This window comes from Salmo trutta, chromosome 14 (genome assembly GCF_901001165.1).
Source record: "Salmo trutta chromosome 14, fSalTru1.1, whole genome shotgun sequence".
Taxonomy (NCBI): Eukaryota; Metazoa; Chordata; class Actinopteri; order Salmoniformes; family Salmonidae; genus Salmo; species Salmo trutta.
The window spans coordinates 13,668,874-13,688,875 of record NC_042970.1 but is presented as its reverse complement, the minus strand read 5'-3'; the positions used below and the strand labels follow the sequence as shown (position 1 = coordinate 13,688,875).

At 43.6% G+C, this 20,002-nt stretch overlaps 1 protein-coding gene across 1 annotated transcript; it reads left to right on the top strand.

Annotated features, from left to right (window-relative positions):
- The first annotated feature begins 7,088 nt into the window (after nt 1–7,088).
- LOC115207437 (protein Wnt-2b-A-like) lies at nt 7,089–19,635 on the top strand. Its single transcript, XM_029774509.1, has 5 exons — nt 7,089–7,749; nt 13,581–13,801; nt 17,051–17,328; nt 17,627–17,891; nt 18,732–19,635. The coding sequence occupies exons 1-5, from the start codon at nt 7,580–7,582 to the stop codon at nt 18,965–18,967; spliced, it is 1,170 nt and encodes a 389-aa protein (XP_029630369.1). The 5' UTR covers nt 7,089–7,579; the 3' UTR covers nt 18,968–19,635.
- Nucleotides 19,636–20,002: the final 367 nt, after the last annotated feature.

Sequence of the window (20,002 nt, the reverse complement as noted above, 5' to 3'; positions counted from 1 at the left end):
GTCAATTGCATTTCCTTGATTCCTTGCGTCCTCTCTCCTCGTGTCATTCACAAAAACCATTGGCTGAGAAAGTCATAGGGGCGGGAACTCTAACCTTCTGATCCAATGGATTTTGAGAAGGAGGTGACGAGAGAGAAGGTGAACAATCAAGCAAATGCATGCAATTGAAATTGTTCCTCTTTTGAATCCCACTGATTGTGGCCCTATCCAGCAGGTGTCACTGTTTCATTACGTAGCAGGCAAAGGTACTCACTCTCGCTGTCTCTGGTATAAAGCCCCCAGCCAGCAGATAACACTGGAAAATCACTGTGTACACACACCTCTACTACACACATAATGAATAGCGCTCACTCTAATCACAGCCAACAGAAAAGGATTGGACTTAACAGCTCTGGTTAAAGTTAAATAAAGGTTAAATGAAAATAAAATATATAAAGTTGTAATTACCACACCACTTACAACTTTCCCATGAATAAGGCACTGATGCTTCAACCCAAAACATGCATGTTGTATTCTTCTGGTATGTGTTCGTCTTTTGGGTGTTGACAAAATCAAGAGTAGCACAAAGGCAGCCACCAGCTGTTGTGAAATTGCAAATAAAATAAAGAACAGGAAGGCCTCTACACTGTTTATGCTCCCAATTCAAGCGGTGAATCTTTTCTGTTCTTCACATGTATTCTTTATTAGCCCAGCACCTACGTTTTTTAAGGATTTGAGTATGACCACAAACTTTTCAATTGAAATAGTGTAATTTTTTTTTCAACTTGTTTCATACAATCTGTGGTTCGAAATGTTACAGTGAAGTAGATGTATACAATTTCTGTCTCATCCAAAGTCAGTCCATTAGTAACCCAGCGCTCCGTTGCTCATATTCAACATGTCTCCTATATGGTCCAACATGTGCCTTACTATGGCCCGGTATCTGAAGCCAAAGTTAAGTCATTTCAGAGTGAGTGACCTTATGAAGTGTGGAGCAGGTCAGCATGCGCTGACCAACCGACCGGGGTAGCAGACCCGTTCCTCAGCAGACAGGCGGTTCCTCCTCTCCTCTCCTGCCTGCATGGGAACAGAGCGGGTCACCTCCCCTGCTCCACTCACCTCATTAACATTCCTGTGTGGGACAGCAGGGCCGCATTGCGAGGCCAACACAGACATGTCTGGCCTCCAGCAAAGCTCTCTCAGTAAACACAGTCCCTGGATGATGAGCTGTGAGTGGCCACATCTGAGCTGCTGTGACAGGCTAGGGCTCAGGCAGGTCCTATCTGCCGGCCCGGGCTGAGGGCAGCTGAAGGCCAGAGCGGACGCAGACTAAGCTCCCATGTCTGATGCCAGCCCATCACTTGACCTAGAGGCATTTTACTGTCCTCTAAGACTAGTTTGCTAATGAAGCACTTTTTCTTAGAAAAGAAAGTGGTTCTTTAAGTAGAAATAGCACTAGAATAGCACTATGTCTGTTACCACCACAACCAGGAGGTTCTACAACAGACTATGCTGTAAATCGTTGTGGTACAGCATGAGAGAGCCAAGGGATGTACTGTAGCAAGGTACAGTAATAAGACATGGAGTAGTTAGTAGGATGTGATATGATATCATCCTCAACTACCGGTAGGTATGTTGGACAAGGTGTGAACAATATTCATGCCAGAGAGGTCAAGGTGAACACATTAGCCATTGTGATTTACAGAGAGAATTTACAACCCCTTCACAGACCTCCAACCACAAACTATCCTGAGTGACTGTTCGCACTGTCCCGACCCTGTAAGAGGAGATCTATTAACACGCCGAAGGAAGTGACACGCGGTAGAGGCTGGCTATGTCATCATCCAGGCCAGGACAGACATCTGATGGGACAGGCACAGTCTCTCCCCTGCCACTGTCCTCCCGTCCAAAATTAGCCTGGACCATGAGCCTGGCCCAGAATAGGAGGAATGGTCGCATTGTGGCATGGTGCTGAGCGCTCAGACTCCACAGCTGGAGCGTTCTAGACAGGGGGCCCAGTGGCCCATCACCTGCTTCCTGTAAAGCAATTTGTTATAGAGTTGTCACTGTAAAATCTACAGCCCGTCCGGGAGGTAAAGAAAGACAGGGTCACACGTAATGAGGACACCGCAGCCTCGGTCTGGCTGTGACGTAACCAAAGGAAGGACAAACACTTCAAGCTTAGCCAGTAGCTGTGGGTAGACACATCTTTTTATGTACAGTGAAGCATGTATGCTCCGTGTTTTAGAATAAAAAGATTTGTGAGGCCAAAAACAACCGTGATGTGTCATGTCATATAATTAAGCAGACAATAATTTCATTAGGCTTCTGAATCCCCCTGCTCCCCTGACTCCCAGGAGAGACACATACTGCGCCTCAGCTGTCCATGTGTTGGTCATTTTAGGTCACTACCAGCATCACCTCCACTGTCCATGTGTTGGTCATTTTAGGCCACTCCCAGCACTACCAGCATCACCTCCACTGTCCATGTGTTGGTCATTTTAGGCCACTCCCAGCATCACCTCCACTGTCCATGTGTTGGTCATTTTAGGCCACTCCCAGCACTACCAGCATCACCTCCACTGTCCATGTGTTGGTCATTTTAGGCCACTCCCAGCATCACCTCCACTGTCCATGTGTTGGTCATTTTAGGCCACTCCCAGCACTACCAGCATCACCTCCACTGTCCATGTGTTGGTCATTTTAGGCCACTCCCAGCACTACCAGCATCACCTCCACTGTCCATGTGTTGGTCATTTTAGGCCACTCCCAGCACTACCAGCATCACCTCCACTAACCATGTGTTGGTCATTTTAGGCCACTCCCAGCACTACCAGCATCACCTCCACTGTCCATGTGTTGGTCATTTTAGGCAGCTGCTGTATTGTTGTTTGACCTTTACTTAGGTCTCTGACTAATGCTTCTGGATTTGTGCTGATTATTATGACCCAACACATTCACACATGCTCCCATTGTCCAGCAGCCTCTTCGCTAGCTGCTCACACATAGCACCTAGCAATTACAAATGAACTGTGATAAGTACAAGGCCAGGAGTGTCCTTGAACATAGCTCTTTGTTTCCACATTAGCCAGACGAGCTGATGAGTACTATCAGGCCAGAGTCATGTCTGTAATGAGAGTAGGATACCATGCACTTCCATTGAATAAAAATATGCTGTGAACCTAAACTGTGATGTTGAGTACTGAGTCGGCCACTGGGTGTTTGTTTGACAGGTAAGTGGCTGTAAGTCAGGAGAAGTCCATGGATCTGACCTGAAGGTCAGGTTGAGTTTTTCATGACCAGACCTAACTGAGTACAGCGGGCCGGCAGCGACAGAGCTTCTCTGCTCTTCTTCTATATACAGACCCAGTATATACACTTCTTATTCTATATACAGACCCAGTACATACATTTTATATTCTATATGCTGACCCAGTACATACATTTCTTATTCTATATGCTGACCCAGTACATACATTTCTTATTCTATATGCTGACCCAGTACATACATTTCATATTCTATATGCTGACCCAGTACATACATTTCTTATTCTATATACACACCCAGGACATACCTTTCATATTCTATATACAGACCCAGTACATACATGTATTATTCTATATGCTGACCCAGGACATGCATTTCTTATTCTATATGCTGACCCAGTATATACACTTCTTATTCTATATACAGACCCAGTACATACATTTCATATTCTATATGCTGACCCAGTACATACATTTCTTATTCTATATGCTGACCCAGTACATACATTTCTTATTCTATATGCTGACCCAGTACATACATTTCATATTCTATATGCTGACCCAGTACATACATTTCTTATTCTATATACACACCCAGGACATACCTTTCATATTCTATATACAGACCCAGTACATACATGTATTATTCTATATGCTGACCCAGGACATACATTTCTTATTCTATATACACACCCAGGACATACCTTTCATATTCTATATACAGACCCAGTACATACCTTTCATATTCTATAGATAGACCCAGGACATACCTTTCATCTTCTATATACACACCCAGTACATACATTTCTTATTCTATATACACACCCAGGACATACATTTCATATTCTATATACAGACCCAGTACATACATGTATTATTCTATATGCTGACCCAGGACATACATTTTCCTGACCTTAAGGTTCAACTTCTCTTGTTTTTTCCCTCTCAACCTTTATGATCTCCTGCTCTTCAAATAAATACACCTCTACATGTTCTGTTTTGACCACAGTCTCTTCTCAAGAGTTATCAAGATGACCATGCTACAAAGAAAAACACTTACTTTATCCTCACAATTGATATGCTAAATCCATAAGGTATTTTCTCTAAAGTTTGAAGGTTATATAGGTGAGGTTACTGTATGGGTTAGGGTTAGGGGTATAGCGTTTAAAATCATATATTTGAGAGACAGTGTACTCCGTCCTTTGTAGTAGACTATGGTCTAATAGTGAAGGGAAAACAGTCAGTTGCACAACTGAATGTGTCTTCCGCAGTTAACCCAGCCCCTCTGAATGTGTGGTGGGCTGCCTTAATCGACGTCATCAACGTCTGGGGAGCAGTTGTTGTTGGCGGTTAACTGTCTTGCTCAAGGGCAGAAAGAACGGCAGATTTTTCCACCTTGCTGGCTCAAGGATTCAACCCATCGACCTTTTGGTTATTGGCCCAGCGCTCTTAACCACTAAGCTACCTGCCACCCCATGATGACAACCATTCACTATCAAAGGCATCCAGCTGGAATCCAATGGCAGGCCAAGCATGTGCTGAAACAGCTAACCAGGCCAGGCCAAGCATGTGCTGAAACAGCCAACCAGGTCAGGCCAGGCCAAGCATGTGCTGAAACAGCTAACCAGGCCAGGCCAGGCCAGGCCAAACATGTGCTGAAACAGCCAACCAGGCCAGGCCAAGCATGTGCTGAAACAGCCAACCAGGTCAGGCCAGGCCAAGCATGTGCTGAAACAGCCAACCAGGCAGGCCAGGCCAAGCATGTGCTGAAACAGCCAACCAGGTCAGGTCAGGCCAGGCCAAGCATGTGCTGAAACAGCCAACCAGGTCAGGCCAGGCAAAGCATGTGCTGAAACAGCCAACCAGGCCAGGCCAGGCCAAGCATGTGCTGAAACAGCTAACCAGGCCAGGCCAGGCATGTGCTGAAACAGCCAACCAGGTCAGGCCAGGCAAAGCATGTGCTGAAACAGCCAACCAGGCCAGGCAAAGCATGTGCTGAAACAGCCAACCAGGCCAGGCCAGGCCAAGCATGTGCTGAAACAGCCAACCAGGCCAGGCCAAGCATGTGCTGAAACAGCCAACCAGGCCAGGCAAAGCATGTGCTGAAACAGCCAACCAGGTCAGGCCAGGCCAAGCATGTGCTGAAACAGCCAACCAGGTCAGGCCAAGCATGTGCTGAAACAGCCAACCAGGTCAGGCCAGGCCAAGCATGTGCTGAAACAGCTAACCAGGCCAGGCCAGGCCAGGCCAAGCATGTGCTGAAACAGCCAACCAGGCCAGGCCAGGCCAAGCATGTGCTGAAACAGCCAACCAGGTCAGGCCAAGCATGTGCTGAAACAGCCAACCCCCCCAGATTATGAGGCCTTTCAGTCTATCTCTATGTAGATACCAAGTTCCTAGTTAATGATGTGTCAAAGCATGAAAGCTTGACCTCTCATAGTTGAAGGTGCCCCAAGTAAAACTTTCTCCAGCGCTTGGTGTGCTGACACAATGAAAGTCCAGACACATACCTGTTTTACTCCCACATCATAGTTTACAATGCTATGTGCCAAATGTAAAATATCTAGATGAGGCAAGTTGATGTCATCTCAAGAAAATCAAGAGATGAGAGTAGTTACTGATGAGATTTATGGTTAATATTCACCTTTTTGCCTTGTTTAAGCTCTTGCATGTGCACTAACTGCCTTACAATACACTGTCAATAATGGTCTGTTTATTCAGTCATTTCTGTTTAATTGGTCATTTCAGATACATTTCATAGGCCTAAGCAGTGTGCAATGTCATCTCCTAAAATAAACTACAGATTGTGTGGTCCCAGCCATCGCACCATGTGGTCCTCATAGTAATGGTTTTTGATGGGCTTAACACAACACCATAATGCATATGTAAGCAGTGAAATATGTTACAGTTTTGAGTTGTTTCTTAGATTGCTATGTATTTGTATAACACATATAGAAATGTATTTGATCTATTAGTCTGTGTTTCATGAGGAAAATAGTGGCAAAGGAAATGGAAGGCAATGGGATGAAAAGGACACCAACACCAAACAACATGAAACTAGAATTTCACCACTTTCATCCATCCATAAATTACTGAACTCATTTCTATAGTTTTAATTTGGTTGGAGCCAAAACATAGGCATTGTATTATTGGTTATGGAACGCGCAAAGAAAAGGGAGCGCTTATTTTATGCATGGTCAATTCTTACCTGAGCACATAAAAAAATAGTTATTAAATATTTAATTCAATCATTTCCATATGACTTAGTTAAGTTCATGAAAAGTCATTGAGATGAAAAAGTACTTGGTTCATTTCCTTCATAGGGCACATCGAGACGCGTTATCATCAGTCAATGAGAGGTCACCCCTTTACATTTCTGTGTATTAGGTAGTTGTTGGGAATTGTTAGATTACTGTTATAGATGTGTGTGTATTAGGTAGTTGTTGGGAATTGTTAGATTATTGTTATAGATGTGTGTGTATTAGGTAGTTGTTGGGAATCGTTTAGATTACTTGTTAGATATTACTGCACTGTTGGAACTAGAAGCACAAGCATTTCGCTACACTCGCATTAACATCTGCTAACCATGTGTATGTGACCAATAACATTTGATTTGATTTGTAAAATTATTTTCAATATGGGGATCACCAATATAAACGGCTATGTAAAGTAGATAACTTTCACTTGTCGATATCTAAATATAACGTCCCTGACCTCACCGTGCACATACCGGTGTTTGTAATTGTCTAACAAAAGGGGGGCATGGACAGCTGACGTGCTGGTGCAGTGTTTAGTCCTGCGGCGCATCTTCAGTCCCGACTGAGAAGAAGACCGCGGCGTAGCTATCTGTCTCATCCTCGGACAGATGAGTGACTGACTTTACCTACCAGGGACAAGCAGGGGTTTCAGTGCCATCTTTTTTCACAGTCTGTGATACCTGTGTTTGGGTTTGCAACTTCTTCAGTTTCACCTGTTATTCACGTCGAATGTCAAACAAATAGCCTTGGCTACAAAAACAATACGCAACAACGAGGAAAAGTGTTATCGTTGGCCACCCGAACATCTGGCTGGACATTTGTGACAGTTTCTCAGAAGATTTATCTTCATTTGATTTACTTTTACCAGATTGATTTTTGATGAGCACTGCCTCGTCTCGAATAAATCAGAGACAAACAATGGCATTAATGAACTGACAAGATATCAAATTAGCCTTTTGAAACAGGATGGATAGAATTGTTCAACTTCTATAGATAGGCAGGTTTCACCCAATTATGAACAGCAAACCATCGCCCAGGACTTGTATTCTTCATTTTATATTGTATGCCATCTGTTCATGAAAATAGAGATGTTTTGTTTCTTCAAACCCCGAGGATATTCCAGGACCAGGACTGGGTCTCGAAATGGGACAATATCCCGACACTCCTCCAACTCAACCTCAAGGCTATACTTTACCTTTATTCTGCTGCTTCTCATCTTCACGCCTAGAGTGGATTCTTCCTGGTGGTGAGTGCTTTCTTTCATGTGCGCTTGATCCTGCTGAAATAATCATATCGTTTCTATCCAAGATTACATCTTTCATTTATGTCTAGGAGAGCTCTGTCATTGATATCCAAGATTAGATCTGAGTTTCCAGTGGTTTTGGATGACCAGTTGTCTTCTAAATGAGCTAATTCTAGAATATTCCAAGACCTTGCAAAAGCTAGCCCTATTTATGTTGGCTATTTAGGAGTCGAAAATATAATTGCGGAGAAATCATATTGCCTAATGCATATATAATGGATAAATATGAATGTAAGAAATAAAGACATCATTATAAACTCATCATTAAATATGCGAAACGTCTTGAACAAAGTCAAGATCAAATGTAAAGCATGTTTGGATTTCAATTAAGGATTTAGGGAAATGGTTTAGGCCTACAATCAAAAATTCTGTAATAATAATAATAAATTTTGTAAGAGTATATTCTGAGTAGGCTACATTTGCTTTTCACTGAAACCTGAGTTCATGTCTATGTTTATCCCAAGCCTGAGATTGCCAATTATGTCTTGAGAGATTTGAATTATTCTCGGGATGCAGGAGATGGGAACAATAACAAACACTAAATGATAGGCTATATCACTATTATGTGGCAATTGAAACACATTCAATTTTCAAATAGTTTAACTCAATACACTCTTTGAAGTCTATACCTCCATCACACCTTAGAATTAGACTTATACCCTGCTGGAAACTGTAAAGAAATCGCAGCCAACTCCAATTCAAACAACCACAGGGGGATGGATGTGTGTGGATTGGAGTTTTAAAACATCAATACAAAGAACGGCACACTGTGTTCATGAAGATACATGGACTGAGGGACTTTCCACTATCAATCTTGCATATTGGAAATGGCAGATGCAGGCAGCGGTGCATGAAAAAGTGTTCCTTGATGATTTATCTTGAGGGTAAGATCCCAGGGTGTATAAAGGAAGTGCCTACCTCCAACACTCCAATCTTACTGCGCAAAACATGATACATCAGCTTTTGGCTAGGGTCAAAATCTTCATTTTCTATTCTGTTTTTATAGTTGAACTAGTTAAAGTGGATTAAATAATTCAAGTGGGCTCAACTCAAAAATTCATTTTATGTAAACAACACTGAGGAATTGCATGACTGAATAAAAATAAGGCAGTGGGTGTAATTAAAACAGTGACTTGAGGCAGAGCGGGGAGACATGGTAGCTCTCTCCAGACCAAGGGTCTAAATATGATTTATATAGTCCAGTTTTTTTCTCTCATCATGATCATGATCATTCAGATAAGCAGCAACGTGTTCTCTGGTGTTCTGGACTGATTGTCCTCCCTCCAAACTACGTGTTAGGCGTAGAAACAGTCAGGGTCTTTTGGCTCAGCTCTCTACTCTCTCTATGGAGAGAATAAACACTGTGTCTCTGCTCTGCTTTCCTGCTCAGGCTCTGGCAGCAGGGAATGAAGGCAGATTGTTGGGGGGAAGGGACAGGGACAGCCATAACTGGAATGAAAACCCTTTTCTGTTGCTGTCTCAGTGGCACGACACATAATGTAGCTGTGATTAAGCCTGGTAGTAATGATGTTCGGTCATCGTCGGGAGCGGGAAAGTTAGAGGAGCATGCCAGCTTATAGGAGACTGGGGACTTATAGGAGACTGGTCACTCATAGGAGACTGGCGACTTATAGGAGACTGGTGACTTGTGGGAGACTGGAGACAGGAGAATGGAGTCTTATAGGAGACTTATAGGAGACTGGACATTTATAGGAGAATGGAGACTTATTGAAGCCTGGATTCTTATAGGAGAATGGAGCCTTATAGGAGCCTGGAGTCTTATAGGAGACTGGAGACTTATAGGAGACTGGAGAATTATAGGATACTGGAGTCTGATAGGAGACTGGAGTCTGATAGGAGACTGGAGACTTATAGGAGACTGGAGACTTATAGGAGACTGGAGACTTATAGGAGATTTATAGGAGACTGGAGACTTATAAAAGACTGGAGACTTATAGGATACTGGAGTCTTATAGGAGACTGGAGTCTGATAGGATACTGGAGTCTTATAGGAGACTGGAGACTTATAGGAGACTGGAGTCTGATAGGAGACTGGAGACTTATAGGAGATTTATAGGAGACTGGAGTCTTATAGGAGACTGGAGTCTGATAGGAGACTGGAGTCTTATAGGAGACTGGAGTCTTATAGGAGACTGGAGTCTGATAGGAGACTGGAGTCTTATAGGAGACTGGAGTCTGATAGGAGACTGGAGACTTATAGGAGACTGGAGTCTGATAGGAGACTGGAGTCTGATAGGAGACTGGAGTCTTATAGGAGACTGGAGTCTTATAGGAGACTGGAGTCTTATAAAAGACTGGAGTCTTATAGGAGACTTATAGGAGACTGGAGACTTATAGGAGACTGGAGTCTTATAGGACACTGGAGTCTTATAGGAGACTGGAGTCTGATAGGAGACTGGAGTCTTATAGGAGACTTATAGGAGACTGGAGTCTTATAGGAGACTGGAGTCTTATAGGAGACTGGAGTCTGATATGAGACTGGAGTCTGATAGGAGACTGGAGTCTTATAGGAGACTGGAGTCTTATAGGAGACTGGAGTCTTATAGGAGACTGGAGTCTGATAGGAGACTGGAGTCTGATAGGAGACTGGAGACTTATAGGAGACTGGAGTCTTATACGAGACTGGAGTCTTATAGGAGACTGGAGTCTTATAGGAGACTGGAGTCTGATAGGAGACTGGAGTCTTATAGGAGACTGGAGTCTGATAGGAGACTAGAGTCTTATAGGAGACTGGAGTCTTATAGGAGACTGGAGTCTGATAGGAGACTGGAGTCTTATAGGAGACTTATAGGAGACTGGAGTCTGATAGGAGACTGGAGTCTGATAGGAGACTGGAGACTTATAGGAGATTTATAGGAGACTGGAGTCTTATAGGAGACTGGAGTCTGATAGGAGACTGGAGTCTGATAGGAGACTGGAGACTTATAGGAGATTTATAGGAGACTGGAGTCTTATAGGAGACTGGAGTCTGATAGGAGACTGGAGTCTTATAGGAGACTGGAGTCTTATAGGAGACTGGAGTCTGATAGGAGACTGGAGTCTTATAGGAGACTGGAGTCTGATAGGAGACTGGAGACTTATAGGAGACTGGAGTCTGATAGGAGACTGGAGTCTGATAGGAGACTGGAGTCTTATAAAAGACTGGAGTCTTATAGGAGACTTATAGGAGACTGGAGACTTATAGGAGACTGGAGTCTTATAGGACACTGGAGTCTTATAGGAGACTGGAGTCTGATAGGAGACTGGAGTCTTATAGGAGACTTATAGGAGACTGGAGTCTTATAGGAGACTGGAGTCTTATAGGAGACTGGAGTCTGATATGAGACTGGAGTCTGATAGGAGACTGGAGTCTTATAGGAGACTGGAGTCTTATAGGAGACTGGAGTCTTATAGGAGACTGGAGTCTGATAGGAGACTGGAGTCTGATAGGAGACTGGAGACTTATAGGAGACTGGAGTCTTATAGGAGACTGGAGTCTTATAGGAGACTGGAGTCTTATAGGAGACTGGAGTCTGATAGGAGACTAGAGTCTTATAGGAGACTGGAGTCTTATAGGAGACTGGAGTCTGATAGGAGACTGGAGTCTTATAGGAGACTTATAGGAGACTGGAGTCTGATAGGAGACTGGAGTCTGATAGGAGACTGGAGACTTATAGGAGATTTATAGGAGACTGGAGTCTGATAGGAGACTGGAGTCTTATAGGAGACTGGAGTCTGATAGGAGACTAGAGTCTTATAGGAGACTGGAGTCTTATAGGACACTGGAGTCTGATAGGAGACTGGAGTCTGATAGGAGACTGGAGTCTTATAGGAGACTTATAGGAGACTGGAGTCTGATAGGAGACTGGAGACTTATAGGAGACTGGAGTCTTATAGGAGACTGGAGTCTTATAGGAGACTGGAGTCTGATAGGAGACTGGAGTCTTATAGGAGACTGGAGTCTGATAGGAGACTGGAGTCTTATAGGAGACTGGAGTCTTATAGGAGACTGGAGTCTGATAGGAGACTGGAGTCTGATAGGAGACTGGAGTCTTATAGGAGACTTATAGGAGACTGGGGTCTTATAGGAGACTGGAGTCTTATAGGAGACTGGAGTCTTATAGGAGACTGGAGTCTGATAGGAGACTGGAGACTTATAGGAGACTGGAGTCTTATAGGAGACTGGAGTCTGATAGGAGACTGGAGTCTTATAGGAGACTGGAGTCTGAAATGAGACTGGAGTCTTATAGGAGACTGGAGTCTGATAGGAGACTGGAGTCTTATAGGAGACTGGAGTCTGATAGGAGACTGGAGTCTTATAAAAGACTGGAGTCTTATAGGAGACTTATAGGAGACTGGAGACTTATAGGAGACTGGAGTCTTATAGGACACTGGAGACTTATAGGAGACTGGAGTCTTATAGGAGACTGGAGTCTTATAGGAGACTGGAGTCTTATAGGAGACTGGAGTCTGATAGGAGACTGGAGTCTTATAGGAGACTGGAGTCTGATAGGAGACTAGAGTCTTATAGGAGACTGGAGTCTTATAGGAGACTGGAGTCTGATAGGAGACTGGAGTCTTATAGGAGACTGGAGTCTGATAGGAGACTGGAGTCTTATAGGAGACTGGAGTCTGATAGGAGACTGGAGTCTTATAAAAGACTGGAGTCTTATAGGAGACTTATAGGAGACTGGAGACTTATAGGAGACTGGAGTCTTATAGGACACTGGAGTCTTATCTGAGACTGGAGTCTGATAGGAGACTGGAGTCTTATAGGAGACTTATAGGAGACTGGAGTCTTATAGGAGACTGGAGTCTTATAGGAGACTGGAGTCTTATAGGAGACTGGAGTCTTATAGGAGACTGGAGTCTGATAGGAGACTGGAGTCTGATAGGAGACTGGAGACTTATAGGAGACTGGAGTCTTATAGGAGACTGGAGTCTTATAGGAGACTGGAGTCTTATAGGAGACTGGAGTCTGATAGGAGACTGGAGTCTTATAGGAGACTGGAGTCTGATAGGAGACTAGAGTCTTATAGGAGACTGGAGTCTTATAGGAGACTGGAGTCTGATAGGAGACTGGAGTCTTATAGGAGACTTATAGGAGACTGGAGTCTGATAGGAGACTGGAGACTTATAGGAGACTGGAGTCTTATAGGAGACTGGAGACTTATAGGAGACTGGAGTCTTATAGGAGACTGGAGTCTTATAGGAGACTGGAGTCTGATAGGAGACTGGAGTCTTATAGGAGACTGGAGTCTGATAGGATACTGGAGTCTGATAGGAGACTGGAGTCTGATAGGAGACTGGAGTCTGATAGGAGACTGGAGTCTTATAGGAGACCATGTCACACTGTATGGCTGCTTCACTGCACTCTGTGTTCCTATTCCAGTCTCAGTGGTCAGGGGTCACTCTTAGTTAACTGTGTGGACTCTTACCTGTCTGTGAAAGTGCTTCTGAAGATCTCACGTTTCATAACACTTTTATGGCATGTTTCACAGCGTTGGATTACAATGAAGTGGGACAGAATGGTTAAATACACACTTTGTAAGAATTCCTGCTGTTCAATAGTCAATTAAACTGACGATGAATACCCATTGATTCTTGAAGAATATAGCTTGTCACGCATCTGACTGAACCTGACTTCACAATATACAGTATCTTGTCCTTCAGAAAGAAAACTAGATAAAAACACATTTGTTTTTGCATAATAATCGTCCCTGGAAGTTTCCCTGGCCTCCCACTGACAGTGCACCTGTCTCTCTGATCTGCAGGTACATTGGAGCCCTGGGTGCACGGGTGATCTGTGACAACATTCCAGGCCTGGTGAACAAGCAGCGCCAGCTGTGCCAGCGTCACCCGGACCTCATGCAGTCTATTGGGGAGGGTGCCAAGGAGTGGATCCGCGAGTGCCAGCACCAGTTCCGGCACCATCGCTGGAACTGCAGCACGCTAGACCGAGACCACACCGTCTTTGGCAGGGTCATGCTGCGCAGTAAGTCTGTGTGTCCTCGTTTGCGTCTGTGTGTTTCCATGTGTGTGTGTGTGTGTGTGTGTGTGTGTGTGTGTGTGTGTGTGTGTGTGTGTGTGTGTGTGTGTGTGTGTGTGTGTGTGTGTGTGTGTGTGTGCGTGCGTGCGTGCGTGTGTGTGTGTGTGTTAAGAGGTTTAGTATTCGACCACTTGAATCTTGGATGTAACATTCACTACATGAATTTGATACAGTACATACAAGTGATGGATTGTTGTAGACTATTACAGAACTATAACGGGGCCGCTCAGTTTCCTTTTAGACTTACAGACATCCCAGCCTTAAAGGGAAATGTCCAACAATATTCAACTTCATGTTCATCATCTCCAGCACCACTCTAACATCAACATACGTGAAAATGGCATGTTTCTATGTTTTGTAGTAAAAAAGATAGAGGAATATGTGTTTTTCCAATGACATCATCGGTGTGCATCGTGTGATTTTTACCAATTATGAGGAGTCATTGCCTACTAATTGTCTAATAATTGCCTACTAATTGCCTACTAGTCTACTGATTGTCTACTAATTGTCCTGTTATTGTCTACTAATTGATTGATGTCATTGCAAACACAGATCTTCCTATATCTTGTTTTCTACCAAACATAAAAACATTATATTTTCACATATGTTGATGGTGTGAAATTTCCCTTTAAGGGTATATGCATGTTATATACATATCTCAGTTCAACACTTCATACAACAGTTTATCATCTCTATGTACAGATGCGGTCAAATATATTGGCACCCCTTGCACTTTACAATTGAGTGCAATGTAGCAGAATATTCTATTTTCTCTTTTCAATGGAATGGCTATTTTTACCCTGTAAGCACCTGCAACTTACCACAGGTGAGATAAATTACACAGTAAACGAGATAACTTGCCTCCAACCCAATGAATTTCAATTTTGAATAATTTCACAATTTTTTACTATGAAGTGAAAAATCGCAAATTCAGTTTAGGTCATTTTTTCTTGGTCCAGCATAAATCAAACAAATACAAAAAATGTGAATATCAAACGTTTTTTCAATTTCAACTTCTTTTAGAAGAAATAGATAATCGTGCAAGGGTTCTGTCTGCAATAAAGCCCTTTTGTGGGGACAACTCATTATGATTGGCTAGGCCTGGCTCCCCAGTGGGTGGACCTGGCTCCCAAGTGGGTGGGCCTATGCCCCCCAGGCCCACCCATGACTGCGCCTCTGCCCAGTCATGTGAAATCCATAGATTAGGGCCTAATTTATTTATTTCAATTAACTGACTGGACACCTGGTGAAACTAAGGAGTATTTAATACTCCTCAGTTTCATCAGCTGTCCAAGTGGCTGGTCTCAGACGATCCCGCAGGTGAAGAAGCCGGATGTGGAGGTCCTGGGCTGGCGTGGTTACACTTGATCTGTGGTTGTGAGGCTTGGATATACTGCCAAATTCTCTAAAAAGATGGAGGCGGCTTATGGTAGAGAAATGAACATTCAATTCTCTGGCATCAGCTCTGTTGGACATTCCTGCAGTCAGCATGCCAATTGCACACTCCCTCAAATCTTGAGACATCTGTGGCATTGTGTTGTGTGACAAAACTGCACATTTTAGAGTGGCCTTTTATTGTCCCCTATACAAGGTGCACCTGTGTAATGATCATGCTGTTTAATCAGCTTCTCAATATGCCACACTTGTCAGGTGGATGGATTATCTTGGCAAAGGAGTAATGCTCACTAACAGGGATGTAAACAAATGTGTGCACAACATTTAAGAGAAATACGCCTTTTGTGTGTATCGAACATTTCTGGAATCTTTTATTTCAGCTCATGAAAAATGGGATTATGTTGTGTTTATATTTATGTTCAGTAATAGTTTCACCTTGTCCAGGAATGAGGAGAGTTGTAGAAAGTTGGTATTCTCTGAAGACAGGTAGCAGATAGAGAGATCCACATGGTGATGTCTAAACAGTAATAGGAGATGTAAATATTTGGGTAGATGTTTCTGGCAGGCAGACAAAGCCGTGCTCCCTGACATATCGCCTGTGTTCTGGTTCATTGCGTGAGGAGGAATGACAACTAGAGGTGGGTGCGAAAAGCAGACCAAATAACCCTGAATCTGCTCTCCTCTCAGATGAAAAGATACCTAGTGACTGAGAAAGCTTCCATCTGTGCAAATGAAAAGGTGAAAACGAGAGGCACCTTAAATGGGCTGCTGGTAGCCATGTTTCTTTGTTCTAGCTATCCACCATAGGCCTGCTGTACATGGGCGGATTGTACAGGAACATTGTACAGAGACAAACATGCCCAAGTTCCAAGGACCGTAGACACTGTTTAAATTCAGATTTCATGGGATATAGTGCACACAAACAGATTTTAATCAAATATAGGCATGTTTGTTTCTGTGCAATGTCATCTGGACTATGCAAGTCGAAAGCTTTCAGTTGGGCATATGTTAGTGTTCAAAGCATGAAGTTGGCTCTAGACTGATGTAACTACAGGTTAACGACATGATTACTACAACAAAACAAACTCTGCTAGTATAGTGTAACCGCCTGTTTAAGACTGACTTTGTTTTGCCTGTTTAAGACTGACTTTGTTTTGCCTGTTTAAGACTGACTTTGTTTTGCCTGTTTAAGACTGACTTTGTTTTGACCAAAACAAACCAAAGAGAAAACAGCTCCAGCCTCACTTCCACCAATTCAGACCATCTATTTCTATTGTGAATTGGCCTTAACCAGGGACGGCCAGCTCTGTTCCATGTGGACTGTCTACGGTTTTTCCTACTCTTCAACTTGGTGATTGATTATAGAACTGAGAAATGAGGTGTGTGTATTCTCAATCCATTCAATCAATTCCATAATAAATGACATTCATGAATCAGGGAGTGGAGACAATTCCAACCACTGAATCCTGCAAGATACTGTTCTTAATTATACAACTACCTTTTTTTGCCAAAGCTGAGATGCCGCAAAAAAAATGTTGCCCACGCAACAGAGGTCTATATTGGTCCACTAATACAGGACTAGTAAAGGCCCAGTGCACTACTTTTGTGAAAAAGTATATTTTTCAATTCATTTAAACTTTTTTAATAAAGTTATTATTATTTGTTAAAAATTCTGGGGGTGCTGCACCCCTACTTCCCACAGCTATGGGAACACATCTGCCATCCCTTCCTTGACCTTAACAGAGGCTATATAACGATGACATCTTCTAACACATAGTCTCCTCCATCCTATCACCCCAGGTAGCCGGGAGGCAGCGTTTGTGTACGCCATCTCCTCGGCAGGCGTGGTGTATGCAATTACCAGGGCCTGCAGCCAGGGGGACCTCAAGATCTGCAGCTGCGACGCCCAAAAGCGGGGCCAGGCTAGTGACGACAGGGGCGAATTTGATTGGGGCGGCTGCAGCGACAACATCAACTATGGCATCAAGTTCACCAAGACCTTTGTTGATGCCAGAGAAAAGATGGTGAAGGACGCTCGGGCACTGATGAATCTACACAACAACCGCTGTGGACGAATGGTGAGCAATGGCGTAGGGGTTAAGGGGCATTATACTTTTGAAATGTGCACTGTGATGCATCTGGACTTGATACACACAGCTAACTGGCTGACAGGCAGTCCCTTTCAACTAACAGAGCATGCTATAACTACTGTGTAACAACATGGTTACTACAATGGAACAGACATTGCTGGTAAAGTTCAAGCCACTGTTGAACAGACGTTCTGTAAATGCTCCAGAATAGTGACTGTACTGGGTTGGTCACAAGTGAGCCTGTGTCTTAACCACCAATGACATTATCCAACCATTTCAATTTCAGGCAGTGAAGCGCTTTATGAAACTGGAGTGCAAGTGTCATGGCGTCAGCGGCTCCTGTGCCCTTAGAACCTGCTGGCTGGCCATGTCGGACTTCCGGAGGACCGGAGACTACCTCCGGAAGAAGTACAACACGGCCATCGAGGTGACCATGAACCAGGATGGCACCGGGTTCATGGTGGCTGACAAGGACTTCAAGGGAACCACCAAGAATGAGCTGGTGTATGTAGAAAACTCCCCAGACTACTGCCTCATGGACAGAGCAGCAGGTGGGTCAACTCAAGCAGTTAAAGGTGTTAGGTAGGGCCAGGAGTTTTTCTTCAACACATGACCTGACAGAAAAACACAGATGTTTTAGCAATGGCTAAGAGGAAATCTCTTTATGCAAAAATGTTAGTATATGATTCGGAATAATATCACATTTAGTCATACATAGTTTGATGGATGTTATTCAAGTACTTATCACCAAATGTATATTTTGCCATCAGAAACCTAGTTGCTCTGAGTCAAGGGTGTTACCCAGAAGGTAGATAATACAGCGGCCTACTCCTCAAATACGTCTATGAGAATACCAGACTCATCTGCCGAAGGCCTGCATACCTGCATAGCTTAGAGTTCAATTATTTGACCTTTAACTTCTTTCTAATTCCAACTGTGTTTTCTCTGCCTTGGTAATCTCGGTTTCTCACGCCCCTCATGTCCTATCCCTTCAGCAGAGAGTTCAAAGAGCTCTAGAACAGCTAACAGGCTCTGGTTATGATACTTTGGATGTATTGTGTGTTACTGGTATCATCCTCATCTCTGTTAGACCTATGGTTATAGGTTGACACATAGTGAACTGATGTTAATTAAGAAGAGAAGCTACACTACGCCCCTAGACTACTTCAAGGTGCAGCAGGGCTGATTTTAAAGGGCTTATAGCTCTCTTCTCCGCTAATCTCTATTGTATAGGAATTTACACCCTAAGGATACAACAGGGTAATTTTTTTTTTAAGCTCCACTCCCAAATGCTCAAGGGGAATACCTCCACTCACACCCATTCTCACACCCCTTCACTCACGGGCCAGCTTGTCTTTAACCATGGCGTCTGTCTTGTGCCCTCTCCAAAGGCTCCCTGGGAACGGCAGGGAGAGTCTGCAACAAGTCTTCTAGAGGCACAGACAGCTGCGAGGTCATGTGTTGCGGACGGGGCTACGACACAATGCGCGCCAAGCGAGTCACCAAGTGCGAGTGCAAGTTCAAGTGGTGTTGCGCCGTGGAGTGTAAGGACTGTGAGAACACTGTGGACGTTCACACCTGTAAGCCCCACAGGCGACCCGATTGGCTGGACCAAACCAGACGCTGAGGCCCATTCTTTCAAAGGACGTAGCAGTGGCCAGCTGCATTGTGGGATATGTATTTCCTACCCCTGACTCCTTTCGGACCTCCATTACCTCTGACAACCCCTTCTAAAGTGACATCCTAAAGAACCTTTCCCAACTTGGTTTGGATGGTGCAGTACTGTATGGGACTGTTCTGTGGGAAGGCTGTCTAAGAGAATGGTTGGGTTGGGAAAGGGGATAGTTCCTATTTATGTTTTTGTTTGTTTGTGTTGATCGTGTGCTGCTGAGGACACTATTTTTCTACAGACATTCATTCACACAGTATATGTTGTGGAAATGCAGAACGGGACATTGTACTGTGAGCACACCAGAGATTGAGTTAGGATTGTTGGCTGGTGTATGTGTTGTTGTTTTTTTGCTTTGTTTAAGTCTATGTTCTCTTTCTAAATCTGTGGTCACTATGTTCAGTGTTTCATTGGCCTTACAATAGAAAGAGATGAAGAACTGAAATTGTACTCTGCTTGATATAATGGAAAGACTGACTTGTATTCAGTTGTTAGGAGTAAAAGTGCAGAAAGTCTAACGATCAATGTTTACCGCGGGCCAGAGAGCTGCTCTATAGACACTAATGTAAAGTACCAGTCAAAAGTTTGGACACACCTACTCATTCAAGGGTGTTTCTTTATTTTTACTATTTTCTACATTGTAGAATAATAGTGAAGACATCAAAACTATGAAATAACACATATGGAATCATGTAGTAACCAAAAAGGTTTTAAACAAATCTAAATATATTTTATGTTTGAGTTGCCACACTTTGCCTTGATGACAGCTTTGCACACTCTTGCCATTCTCTCAACCAGCTTCACCTGGAATGCTTTTCCAACAGTCTTGAAGGAGTTCCCACATATGCTGAGCACTTGTTGGCTGCTTTTCCTTCACTCTGCGGTTCAACTCATCCCAAACCAATTGGGTCAATTGGGTAGAGGTCGGGTGATTGCGGAGGCCAGGTAATCTGATGCAGCACTTCATCACTCTCTACCTAATGGTCAAATAGT